Source organism: Staurois parvus, unplaced genomic scaffold (assembly GCF_062004578.1).
Source record: "Staurois parvus isolate SC_StPar_1 unplaced genomic scaffold, SC_StPar_1.0 ptg000126l, whole genome shotgun sequence".
Lineage (NCBI taxonomy): Eukaryota > Metazoa > Chordata > Amphibia > Anura > Ranidae > Staurois > Staurois parvus.
In genome coordinates, this window is record NW_028317922.1 from 1,913,993 (window position 1) to 1,927,339 (window position 13,347).

General features: G+C 39.4%; 1 protein-coding gene across 6 annotated transcripts in view; it reads right to left on the minus strand.

The window, feature by feature from the left end:
* Window positions 1-13,347, minus strand: part of YEATS2 (YEATS domain containing 2) — an 87,128-nt gene that overhangs the window by 23,862 nt on the left and 49,919 nt on the right. For all 6 annotated transcript variants that reach the window (XM_089672341.1, XM_089672340.1, XM_089672339.1 and 3 more), the window contains 3 exons: window positions 10,482-10,555; window positions 9,730-9,812; window positions 7,573-7,771 (listed from right to left, as the gene is read on the minus strand). In XM_089672341.1, coding sequence (XP_089528467.1) covers window positions 7,573-7,771; window positions 9,730-9,812; window positions 10,482-10,555 — 356 coding nt within the window. The remainder of the gene's footprint in view (window positions 1-7,572; window positions 7,772-9,729; window positions 9,813-10,481; window positions 10,556-13,347) is intronic.

Genomic DNA, 13,347 nt, shown 5'->3' on the forward strand with positions numbered 1-13,347 from the left:
TACGTTTAGGATTTGCACGCCCTTAGTCATCTGTATCCATATTTGACTCATGGGAATTGCTTTGTATTAGATAAATTAATGGTTTTATCTCATCTGTCATTGCAGTGTATGTCTATCTGTATCCATGTATAATGGATATTTGTAGGTTTATTTTTCTATTTGTCCTCCGCAATGTGTATTGTAACGTGAGACGATTTATGTTGGACATGTACACGGGAGTCGATGTATTTCTTGTTATCTGTTGCAATCATTCAAATAATGAATTAAAAAAATAAATAAATAAATTTAGGCCAAAATGTATTCTGCTACATGTTTTTGGTAAAAAAATCCCAATAAGTGTATATTGATTGCTCTGTGTGAAAGTTATAGCGTCTACAAACTATGGTATAGACCCTGCAATTTATGCCATACATTTTTTGCTATACAGCGTTGCACTAGTTTAACTGACAATTGCTCGGTCATGCAATATGGTACATAAATTATATTTATGTCCTTTTTTTCACAGAAATAGAGCTTTCTTTTGGTGGTATTTGATCACCTGTGCACTTTTTATTTTTCGCGCTATAAACAAAAAAGGCCGGAAATTTTGAAAAAATTATATTTTCTCATTTCTGTCATAAAAAATATCCAAAAAACTCAAATTTAGTCATACATTTAGGCCAAAATGTATTCTGCTAAATGTTTTTGGTAAAAAAAAAATCCCAATAAGTGTATATTGATTGCTTTGTGTGAAAGTTATAGTAACTACAAACTATGGTATAGATAATGGAATTTACTCAGCTTTTACTTTCTGACTGCCTATCACATTTCTTTAGGTGCCAAAATACCAGGACAGTACAAACACCCCCAAAATTATGCCTTTTCAGAAAGTAGACATCCTAAGCTATCTTCTGAGAGGCATATTGAGTCCATGGAAGATTTAGATTTTTTCCACAAGTTTTTGAAAAATGACAAAAGCCTTTTTTTTTTTTTTTTTTTACACAAAGTTGTCATTTAAACGATATGTTGCTCACACAAGCCATGGGTATATGTGGGATTACACCCCAAAATACATTCTGCTACTTCCACCGAGTATGGGGATACCACATGTGTGAGACTATTTGGGAGCCTAGCCACATACAGGAGCCTGAAATCCAATGACCACTTTGAAAGCCTGAAGGTGCGTAACTTCCTCATTTCACTTCCTCACTACCTATAGAAACAACCCCCCCATGACCCCTATTTGGAAAGTAGACACTCCAAGATAAAAAAAGAAAAGAAAAAAATGTGTTTTTGTTTTCTTTCTTCATTTTCCAAAAACTTGCAGCAACAAACGAGATCTGCAAAATACTCACAATGCTTCTTATGAAATTACTTGGGATGTCTACTTTACAAAAAGGGGTCATGGGGGGGGGGGGGGGGTTTTGGTGCTATCCTGGCATTTCACGGCCTCCAAAACTGTGATAGGTAGTCAGGAAGTGTAATGAGGAAATGAAGCCCTTTAAAAGCCTGAAGGTGCTTATTGGATTTTGAGGTCATGTACTTGGCTAGACTGCCAAAAAGTCTCTCATCACATGTGGTATCCCCATGGTAAAAAAATAAATTCTTCTATTGACTCAACAAGCCTCTCAGCAAATAGTTTGGGCTGTCTACATTCCAAAAAGGGGTCGTTTTGGGGGGTGGGGCCCAGCATTAGAAGTTTGTGCCACAGATCACTCATTCTTCTAACTGCCTGAACAACAAGCCTTTTCTGACACTTTTTGTTCACATGAAAAAAAAAAAAATCAGTATTTTTTGTTAGGAAATTACTTTGAACCCCTAAACATTATATTTTTTTGTAAAGCAGACACCCTAGTAAATAAAATGGTGGGTGCTTAAATTTTTTATGTCACATAGTACTCGAGCATTTTTTTTCTTTTAATGCACAAAAACACAATATATTGGCCAATTATTTGATAACATATAAAAGATGATGGTATGACGAGTAAATAGATACCAAACATGACATGCTTTAAAATTGCGCATGCCCCGTGCAATGGCGACAAACTGCATACATTTTTAATATTCATAGGCAACACTTTAAAAGCCTATACAAGCTACCATTTTAGATTTACAGAGCAGGTCTAGTGCTAGAATTACTGCCCTTGATCTGACATTCGCAGTGATACCTCACATGGTACAACCGCCGTTTACATACTGGCACAGGGTCAACGCTCACGCACGCAGGTGTGCGTGGAAGGGCAAGGGAGCTTTTTTTTTTTCTTTTTTTTGTTCTTTTGATTTTTATATTATTTTTACAATTTCCCTTTCATTTTTTTTTATTACTTTAATGCTATCACAGGGAATGCAAATATCCTCTATAACAACTTCAATGGGCATTGTCATATATTCTTTCTTGAGAAATCTGGGGTCTATCAGACTCTAGATATCTCCTCTGCCCTTACATTATCTAATCTCACCAAGATCGGTGTGATCAGATGCTTTCCCAATTTACAAATGGCGCTGTTTATATCCTGCGAAACTGAAGTGATGAAATGCTCATAGATTCCGATTTCTTAGACTATAGAGATGATTGGCACCATTCAGGTCTCCAATCAGCTCTATAGTCAGCTGGCCGAAACGCCTGTTGCATTCTCAGGTTCCCCTGTTGGCACCGGACTGCCTGAGAAGGCCATGGAAGGCAGCGAGGGCATCTTCTCCCGCTGCTTGTAAAAGTAATCTCGCAGCTAATTAGCCACTAGGTATGCTTTTACATGAAAGCCGATCACCAGATGATCACAGGCATCATCCTGTTATAAATACTCAATGTTATAAGTCCAGTGATTTACCAGTACGTCGCTGGTCCTTGTTTGGTGTATATGCTATGTTCTTTTTTTTTATGCAGCCTGAGGGCTGAATGAAAAAAAGAGAAGAAATCTCTGCCAGAAAAAATGTGTGGTATGCCAACCATTATAATATATCGCCCTGCATCCATCCACTTCTAATGGTGGGCACATATGAAATATGCCAAAAAATATTATAAAATATATATGCCGAAGCATAGGGGCCATTCATCCACTGGCCACCCCAGGCCCCCCATGCTTCGGCATATATGCTCTTTTTTTAACTGGGGTTCAAAAATATCATCCAACAGCACTGCACAAACCTACTTATGTATATTCTGAGAGCAAGACCCTGTTGCTGTCAGAATAAACAAGTCGATGCTGCAGCTGAATGACATCCTCATTTCTCAAGCAGGCTTTTTCCCCCTAAGACGGGTATTTACAAGCCGTTGGGGGAAGCCACGGCAATTAGGTCGCACGGTGCCATATGTGTCAATTCCAAGGTTGTACAAATGTCTAAATAATGGCAAGCTTGAATAAAAAATTGTCCACGTATAAGTGGTACCCCATATGGAAAAAGGATGACACCAAGTCCCAAACGATCTAGTATGTAGTCTGGGCATCCGGGGGGGGCTTCACGTGATCTTTTCCCTCGTAAATCCGAAACTCATATGTATAGCCTGTTGCCCTCTCACAGGTCTTGTACATCTTGACCCCGTATCTGGCACGTTTGCTGGGGAGAAATTGTTTGAATGCAAGGTGGCCAGAAAAATGAATGAGGGACTCATTCATTTTTGAAAAATGAATGAGGGACTCATTCATTCATGCACAGCCATCCAGAGCAGTGTGCCCGAGCTGACAGGAAGCAGGATTGTTAGTAAACAAAGCAGCCCTCCTCCCCGATCGTCGGTAATAACCGGGCTTCGGCAGCTAATCACCGGGTCTGAGAGCCGTGAATGGCGCCGCGGGTAGGGCTCGTGTGTGCCTCCTACTCGGAAAAGTAAAATCATGTGTATATATACACGTGATTTTGCGCACCCGTGCCACCCTCTAGCATTATTTCTGCTATGGGGCAGTCAGGAAGCGGTTAACGTAAGTGTGTGTGTGTGTATCTCTTTCCTTTTAGATGTTTCTCAGGAGGAGAGCTCATTGCTGACAGCAAAGTTTCTTGAACAACGTTAAGTTAGGTGCATGCTAGTAGATTTTCAAGTAAACATTCATATGAAAATTCGCAGCATATTAGACGGCTTGAGTGCCAGTCGAAGATAGATCAAAATTTCTTTTGCTGCATTTAACATTAAACTTTGGAGTAAATATACTTTACCAAATGAAAACCACATACACTGTTAGAATTTTGTTTGTTAAAAAAAATATTTCCATGTTGCCTCTTTCAAATTTCTCATCAATTTGGTCAAAAACAAGTCATCTGACCCCCACTATCAGAAATTTAAACAAACATCCTTAACTATTTCAGCAATTTGGACGTAGGTAGTATGTTCAAAGAGCAAAGGGTTAAGCACACACCAATGGCTGCTCGCAGCAAAGTGAAAGTGATCCAGAGGGCAGCGTGGTTCCCAGGCTCTCCTACTCTTACCGGGAGCAACATTGGAGGGCTTTACAATGTTAGATGGGAGGAGACAGAGAAACAACCACTAACTCAAAAAAGAAACTTTAATAAAATAAATTAAAAGATAAACATAATGCCCATTGCGCTGCACACACCCACAAATGCAAACGTGTACACAGGGTGCGCACGTGTATGTAAACCACAATTGTACCACATGTTAGGTATTGTCACAAACATTGGCGGAAGAGCAATAATTTTAGTGCCAGAATTCACTTTTATCTCTAAGCTGATGAGCTGTAAAGGCTTTAAAAATGTTGCCTATGAAGATTATTGGGTACCATTGTTTTTCGCAATATAATGTGCACACACAATTTTTAAGACTTGCCATGTTTGCTATTGATTTGCTTGACCCAAACCAATCTTTTATATTTGGCCAAAAATGTGCATTATATTGTGTTACATTTTATTATATTTGTTTCCTGGTAATATGCAGTTGTTAAACAGTTGCACAAATATCGTGCAACATAAAAAATTACAACTACTACCTTTTATTCTACAAGGCCTCTGCTTTCAGAAAAAAAAAATAATGTTATGGCCAACAATGTAGACTGTTACAAGTGTGCAAAAATAAAAAAATTGCTCTACTGCCGAAGTAGTTAAAACAAAAACTTTTGAATGAGAATCTAAAAGTGTACACCCAGCTTTAAAGTGAGCATGTCCCAAGTCTGTCCTAATTAACACACAATACAAAAAGCCCAGCCTCTAGACCTTGAACCCATTGTTAGGACAGACATTGGGTTATTTACTAAAACTGTGCAAAATCTGGTGCAACTCTGTGTAGAATCCAATCAGCCTCCAGGTTTTATTGCCAAACCTTAATTGAACAAGCTGAACTTAGAAGCCGATTAGCTACCATACAAAGCTGCACCAGTTTTAGTAAATCTACCCCCAAGTGTCCAAATCTAATTACAATAGTGATAATATCGGCACAATACAAAAGGGGGTTAATGATGGCAAACACCATCCACTCAACAATGACAATTTGTGGGTTTAGTGCTGAAAATTTTTCTTTTTATGTTTCTTTGTTCTGTGTGTCAGTTTGACTTCTATGTTGTTTTGTACTTAGGGAAAAAAATGTAAATAAAATAAATTTGAAAAAAAAAAAGGCAAACACAGCTGCCAAGACCCCTCATAAGCTTAGAGAACTACTATAGGGCTTTCCCTTGCTGGAGGGTGCAGAATAGATCATCTGAAAAAAATAAGCTGTAATTTTGTTTCCTTTTAAGTTAGATTATGTAAACAAGGTACCGGTTCATGTAATAAATATAAAGTAGATGTTATCCGTTAATGCTGACTCATATCTTAAAACTTGAATCCACTGACACAGAACAAGTTTCCTGTAAGAATTTCTGACTTTTCACCGACATTTTGGACCTGCATGCTTGGTCAGGGTCAGTGGCTCTAGAAATAAGTAAGTCAGAACAAACGGACAAATTTCAAATCAGCAAATGCAGCCCCCACATTTCTCTCAAGGTAATTTTACATACAGTTGTGTTCAAAATAATAGCAGTCAGACATCACTAACCTGATCAATCACTGTTTTTGGTAGAAATTATATTTCTACATGGCAAATAATATACTAGCAGGTGTAGTAGAGTAATAGAAATCCAACAGACCCAACAGTCATGACATGCATGTTGCTGATTCTGTGTAATTGAATCACTAATTGAAAGGGGCATGTTCAAAATAATAGCAGTGTGGAATTCTATTAGTGAGGTCATACATTCTTTGAAAAACAGGTGGCAATTATTGCCCTTATTTAAAGGAAGGAAGGCAGCAAATGTTGTACATGCTGGTTACAGTGCATTTCTCTCTAAAAATTCTGAGGAAAATGGGTCGTTCCAGATATTGTTCAGAAGAACAGCGTACCTTGATTAAAAAGTTGATTGAAGAGGGGAAAACATAAATAAGTGCAGAAAATAATAGACTGCTCAGCTAAAATGATCGCAAATGCTTTAAAATGGCAACCAAATCCTGAAAGATGTGGAAGAAAGCGAAAAACTACCATTCGAATGGATAGAAGAATAGCCAAAATGGCAAGGACTCAGCCAACAATCAGCTCCAGGAAGATCAAAGAAGGTCTAAAGTTACCTGTAAGTACTGTTACAATTAGAAGACGCCTATGTGAAGCCAAGCTATCTGCAAGAAGCCCCCGCAAAGTCCCACTATTGAAAAAAAAGACATGTGCCGAAGAGGTTACAATTTGCCAAAGAGCACATTGACTGGCCTAAAGAGAAATAGTGCAACATTTTGTGGACTGATGAAAGTAAAACTGTTCTTTTTGGGTCTAGTGACGGAGACAGTTTGTCAGACGACCCCCAAACACTGAATTCAAGCCACAGTACACTGTGAAGACAGTGAAGCATGTTTGCGCAAGCATCATGATTTGGGGATGTTTCTCATACTACGGTGTTGGGCCTATTTATTGCATACCAGGGATCATGGATCAGTTTGAATACATCAGAATACTTGAAGAGGTCATGCTGCCTTATGCTGAAGAGGAAATGCCCTTGAAATGGGTGTTCCAACAAGACAATGACCCCAAACACACCAGTAAACGTGCAACATCTTGGTTCCAGACCAACAAGATTGACGTTATGGAGTGGCCAGCCCAATCCCCGGATCTTAATCCAATAGAAAACTTGTGGGGTGACATCAAAAATGCAGTTTCTGAGGCAAAACCAAGAAATAGAGAAGAACTGTGGAATGTAGTCCAATCATCCTGGGCTGGAATACCTGTTCACGGGTGCCAGAAGTTGGTTGGCTCCATGCAACACAGATGTACAACAGTTCTCAGAAACAGTGCTTATACAACTAAATATTAATTAAGTGATTCAAAGGAAAGCAAAATCTTCAAACATTTTTCAGTTTATATAGTGAATGTTTGAGCTTGTAAAGAAGAATACAAACACTGCTATTTTTTAGAGGAACAACACACATTTGATATATTTTTCTTCATGTTTTGATTTGGAATAGAATGTGTAGTGTTCCCAATGCATTTGTGTGTATGGAAATAAAAGCTATTAGAAGGACTTTGAGCTTTATTCACTTTTTTCAACACACTGCTATTATTTTGAACACAACTGTATAAATTAATAGTAAGCATTGGCCATGAAATGGAGGGATAAACTGCCTTGTACTTACAAGCTTCGTTGTCTATTCGAGTCAGCACATCTTCAATGGATTCCCGATCATCACTGCTCTCTGGATCAGAAGGAGTGTAACCATGAATGCGACACCAGTGTACAATTTCCTTGGTTTTCAGTGGAGCAATAGTGCTAAATTTTGGCTGCTTTTCAATTATTTCATGAAGCATTTTTTTCATGGCCACAGCTCGTTGCCACTGATTAAAAAAAAAGTAAAAATTCAGTTTTAAAAGGTAAACAGTTATCAATCGATATTCTGCGCGGGATTACTGCAAATAAATGCAAAGATCTCCCACACCATCTTCCTTTCACATCTCTTTTCACTTGTCAGTCTTTTCGCTTTCCCTCGAAAAAGCAGCACTGGGTTGTTTGAGTGGCCTAAAATGTTCTCATGTAGGGGCAGGGAAATAGTCTTTAGCCCAAATATGGGCAAAGTACAGGTATACTTTCAGGCTTTCAGCCAGGCACTTCTGTACACTATGTGATGCTGAAACACATTCCTTGCTGCTTCTTGCTTACAGAAACTCTAATGTAAAAATGCTTGTTCTAAGCTTTTACTGCCACCAACCAGATTTAAACCTGTCATGAAAATATAAAATGTGACTGGTAAGGCAGGAAGCGCAGTGAAGGGAAGTACGTAACTACTGCTCTCCTACTGACCCTGTGAGGTGTTGTGTGTGACACTCTGCACATGCTGAGTTTGGTGTGTATTGCTAGATTCTGTGACCAAGCCCCCTATGAGTGGGGTGAAACGCATCAGTGAGCGTAGCCAGAACAACGGCTGAGGTTTCGAGCAGTGTTCACCCCTACAAACATTAGCAAGTCTTTGGAGAAAGTTGGGACACTGCTCCCTCCCTCTCTCTCTCTGCCGACAGGGTGATTTACAATCAGCCTCAAGCGGCACCAGAAGCTCTCTAGTGGTGTATTGCTAGAGATTTATTTTTCTTGGGAGAGAGCATGTGATCAGCACAGGGCCAATCAGCACTGTCCAGACAGAGGTCAGGGGTTCTGCATCCTCCTAGAGAAGAAAACTCCTCCTACAAGCTTTAACCAGTGCTCAGCTGGACACTGATAGAAGTCACAAGACAAGGCTCTAACTGCAGAGAAAAGGTACTTAGCAGTTTATATTTACTAAAATAATTGTACTGTGGGCAGGGCTGCTGCTAGAAAACACGGGGCCCCATATAGCCAACATGACAAGCCCTCTACCCCACCCAAAAAAGCACTGTTTACTAGGCTTCACTAGTGAATGAACACAGTGAGTGATCAGTACCAATCACTCACTATGTTAATTCGGGAAAGGAAGGGGCTGGTAAATGTGACACTTATCGGACCCTTCCCCCACTCTCCATCCTGAAGATCCTATTGTGTGCTGGCAGCTGCCTGTGGGAAAGAGAGGAGGGGAGCCGGCAGCACTGTAGGGGGGGGGGGGCACACAGGGGGTTTAGGCAGCAGGGGGGCCAACTACTGAAATTCCCTGTATGACTCTTTTCAGCAGCTGAGAGACCAGTGGGACAGAGAGGAGAAGAAATCAGCTTTCCGCTGCTGCTCAGGGAGCCAAAAGGGGATCAGTTCTAGCCATAAAGGGAGTCGGTTCAAGTAATTAACCCCCCCCCCCCCCTTTCCGTGCCGATCACTCTCCCTGCCCACACCTGATTCACCCAGCTGCTGACCTGGGCCCCGTACAGGAGGACTGATGGTGGCCCCTTATCCACAGCCTTGACTGTGGGAGGCCAGATATGAATGCAGGGTCCTGTGTTTAGTAACACTTTAAGATAAATTGAGTTCACTTTCTGAATTTAGCACAGCTGCAATTTTTGCTAAACAGCATTTTTAGCTTGCCGATTGACTTATTTGCAAGCAGTGGCAGCAGAGGCAATATGCTTCCTGTAGGGAAGATGCTGTATTGCAGTAAAGAGCGCAGAGCATGTACACACGACACTCTGCCCAATGATTGATGTCAGCTATAAACTAAGGTGAAGATCATAATCAGAACCAAAGAGCATAAAAATTGCATTTAGCTAAATGCTACAATAAAGACTTAAATGTGTATTTCTGAAATATTTATACAAATTCCAGAGAACTGTGGATAATATACACACAATAGGAATAGTATTCATGCTCCAAGTCCTAATTTAATTCTTCCAAAAAGTACCTCAGATGCTCTTCTTTTTCCAATATTCCAACTGTAATACTGCTCCACTGAGCTTGCACAAAATAAATTACTGCCATCCTCATCTGTGGAAAAGAGCAAACATGTTTTTCATTCCTTAATCACCTCAATACCAGCATGCTTCACCGCCCTTCCCTTCCAGGCCTTTTTTCAGATGGACTGACAATTTCACAGGCATGCAGCACAAGACCCAAATATTTTGATATTTTGTTGAGACAGACAGCTAACTTTTGGTGATTTTTAATAACCAATGGGTTTTTAACTATATATTGGAAAAAATAAACAAATAAAAAAACAAAGTTTCCCTTATTTTCTGTTATAAACAAACATATCATATAAAGCCGCCAGGACATTGCAAACACTCTCAAAAAGATCCCTTTTTTGGAGTGAGTGAGTGAATGGAGTGATCATTTTGTGTCACAATTTTTTTGAAAAGATCAAAAAAAAAAAAAGAAGAAAATTCCAGTACTGAAATGGTTATGGTACACTTAGCCTTTAGGAGTCCCCCACTGAAGCCAAGTGCAAGTCTTCCACTATTAGTGGAAGAAAGTTCCCTGGAAGATAATTCCATCTACAGTTCAATTCCGAACTGTATGCAATAGCTAGATGTCACTAAAAAGCCCAAAACAATTTAACCACCCCCTGTCCACAATTACTGGTGGTCGCCGGCACTTTAAAGCAGGATTTAGAATAATCATATTAGTACACTGCTTTCTGACAGTTATATTTCTTACCTCTTTCACCTATTAGAGGGATCTTCTTCACGGTTGCAGTTAACAACTGCTTGAAGTTCTGCAGATGTTCTGTCCTGCAATTATTTAGAAGTGTGGACTGAGCATCATCAAACCAACACTGTCAATGAAGACATGCATACCATAGAAAGGGATAACATTTTGAAAGTCTACACTGGTATACTACCAAGACAAACATACAGGTTCCTGTATTTTTCAGACACATATTCTTAATTTGAAAACATCAAATAAAAATGTAACATAACTTGTTCGCTCAAAACAGACACTAAGGTTTGGCAAATGCTGTTAACTTCTTGAAAGCAGAGCTAAACTGTATCTGATCACCATGAACTGAAACAGCTAATCATTTTTTAATACTTGAAGTAAATTAATTAATCCACATCTCCATGCTTTATTTTGTTGAGAAATCACTTTGAAAACGCTGCTCTAGTATTTCTAGCCAGAACATCTCCAGTAAGTGAAAACAGGTATAATATAGTTTTCTATCTGTTTGAATGCTAGCAGCGTAAGGAATAACAGAATAACTAATGTTGAATGGAAAAATTTAAATCTGCTTCAATAAAGTCTTGCATCCGTGGCATCAAAATCTCAGATCATGTGTTCCTGTACTTTTGCCATGTGTAGGTGTATACAAAATGGGATGTCACATTTTCTCTGTGCTTTAATTTGCATTATAGCACAGAGAATGCAGCAGGAGGAGCTGGAACATTCAGAGTTGGAAAGGAATACACAAACTGTAGGCACAGGATGCCAAGGAGTAAATAAATATCATTATAATATCAGCCACCCAGAACTGAAATATTGTATATAAAACTTTCTACCCCCAGCAATTATGTCCAAAAGTCTAAGCATCCCTGGTGATATGACATGCCTCTTCATGCTAACAAAATTTACATGGGAACAACCCCTCCCCTCCACCCCCAACCATAATACCTCAGTTTATAGCAAGCAGTATCAAGAGCATGACGATGAGTACAAAGATCCTATTTTCTCTCTCATCAATTAAATGCCACAGGAAGTCATACTGTCCGGACATCCAAAAGCAGTCCAAATGAGCGGTGGGCTAACAGCAATTTGAAAAACTGCTAACAAGTCCAACAAAAACAGAACTGGTGTCTGCCTGCAGCCTTGAAGAACTGCTGAAATCTGACACTGGGTTTAGGTTAAACCCCATGCCTGATGTGTTAAATCTGCCAAGACAACGAGAGGAAGGACAGAGAACCTGATGCTCCAGACCAACAACAAATTGGTCACCAGAAAAATGCCTCAACATAGAAGAGTAAACCAAGGACCAAGCAAGAAACTCAACAATCTTGATCCAATCAAGGAGTGAAAAAAACTCACATTTAGGGAAGAAAAACACATGGTTAACAAGGATAGGAAACATCTGGTAGAAACTGGCACCAGAAAAGGCAAAGCTTTAGAGGACATATACCCTGGGCACCATACCCTACCTGACTCCATAAGTCCTCAGATTTGTAGCAAGCAATGCAGAGGCATCCAAGGAAAGGAAGGGATGTGGCCTGTTGCCTGTACTGTACTCCTACATATGAAATTTACAGGCAAGTCAAAATACCTCTTATCTTAATCATACAGTACAGGATACAGGCAGAGTATTCATACATGGTGGATTCCAGAGAAACGGTACCAGATTACTCTTGAAGGACCGGGGTTTGTTTGGGAAGGGAGGCACTTGGACAGTATTTGGAGCTGAGAGATGTGATAAGCGCCAGACATGTGTATTTCTTCTTTTCTTTGGGGTGGGAAAGTGCTATCCCGGCTAGTTTTTCTGTTTTTTTCTTTTGGTTGTTTGCCTGTTTTACTGATGTCATAAAAGCTTATATGCGACTATGATTCTAATCAACACATCCTTACCTTTGATATGTGTATATTGGTACTTCCATACAGTGGTTGGCTATGTGATAGAAATGTCATACATCTTGGAAGAATGTAATGCTCCTATTGTTGGATGGATTATTAATGTATTTTGATATGTATGCATATTTGGATATGTATATGTTTGCATATGGCAACAAAAAAAACGTTAAAAAAAAAAAAAAATAAAAAAAGAAGAGTATTCATACACCATAACGTCCCCAATCAATAAACAAGAAGGGTGGGCAACAATGAGGCAAACATAACTATGCCAACAGGCCAAAACAACTAGAGCCAGAAGACCCAACTTTAGAGTGCTGTTGCGAGAACTTTCTGGCCAAAAGATGATGGATGGTGGTTTTGCTGTGTGCATCTCCTAGAGAGGGTTCACCCACCAGTCTGGGACTTGTTGAAGATATGTGAGAGCCTACTGCATGGACTGCTTGCTAAAAATCCTAAGTGCATTCAGAGAAATGATGAACTAACTACCGATAATAAGGGAGATCCCACTCACCCACTGTCACAAAAATGCTGAGAAAACGGAGGGATGGAGGAGTAATCCTGTAGCATAAGGAGGGAGAGATCCTTGCAGCCATACCTGCAAAAGAGGATTGGATCATCTGGAAGACTCCAGGGGATATCCACTGCCCAGCAGTACCTCAAGGCATAGAGGTTGCAAACATCGTTAAATATTTAAAGATGCAAAGTTATGTTTGCCTATATGTATTAGGCTTTCATGGAGGTGAGTGCTTAGCACTACTATAATTTGAAGGAACTCACACAAGGATTATAGACATCATTTGGATCATCTTTATTTTGGACTTTCACTATTTATGTTTTTTAATTTGGATTGGCACTTTTATTATGTAACGTATTTATTCAATTCACTTTAAAATATTTTTTTACAAGGCACACAGGGTATTATACACATAATTAATGATTTAATTATGGTTATGTAGCATTGCATATTGAT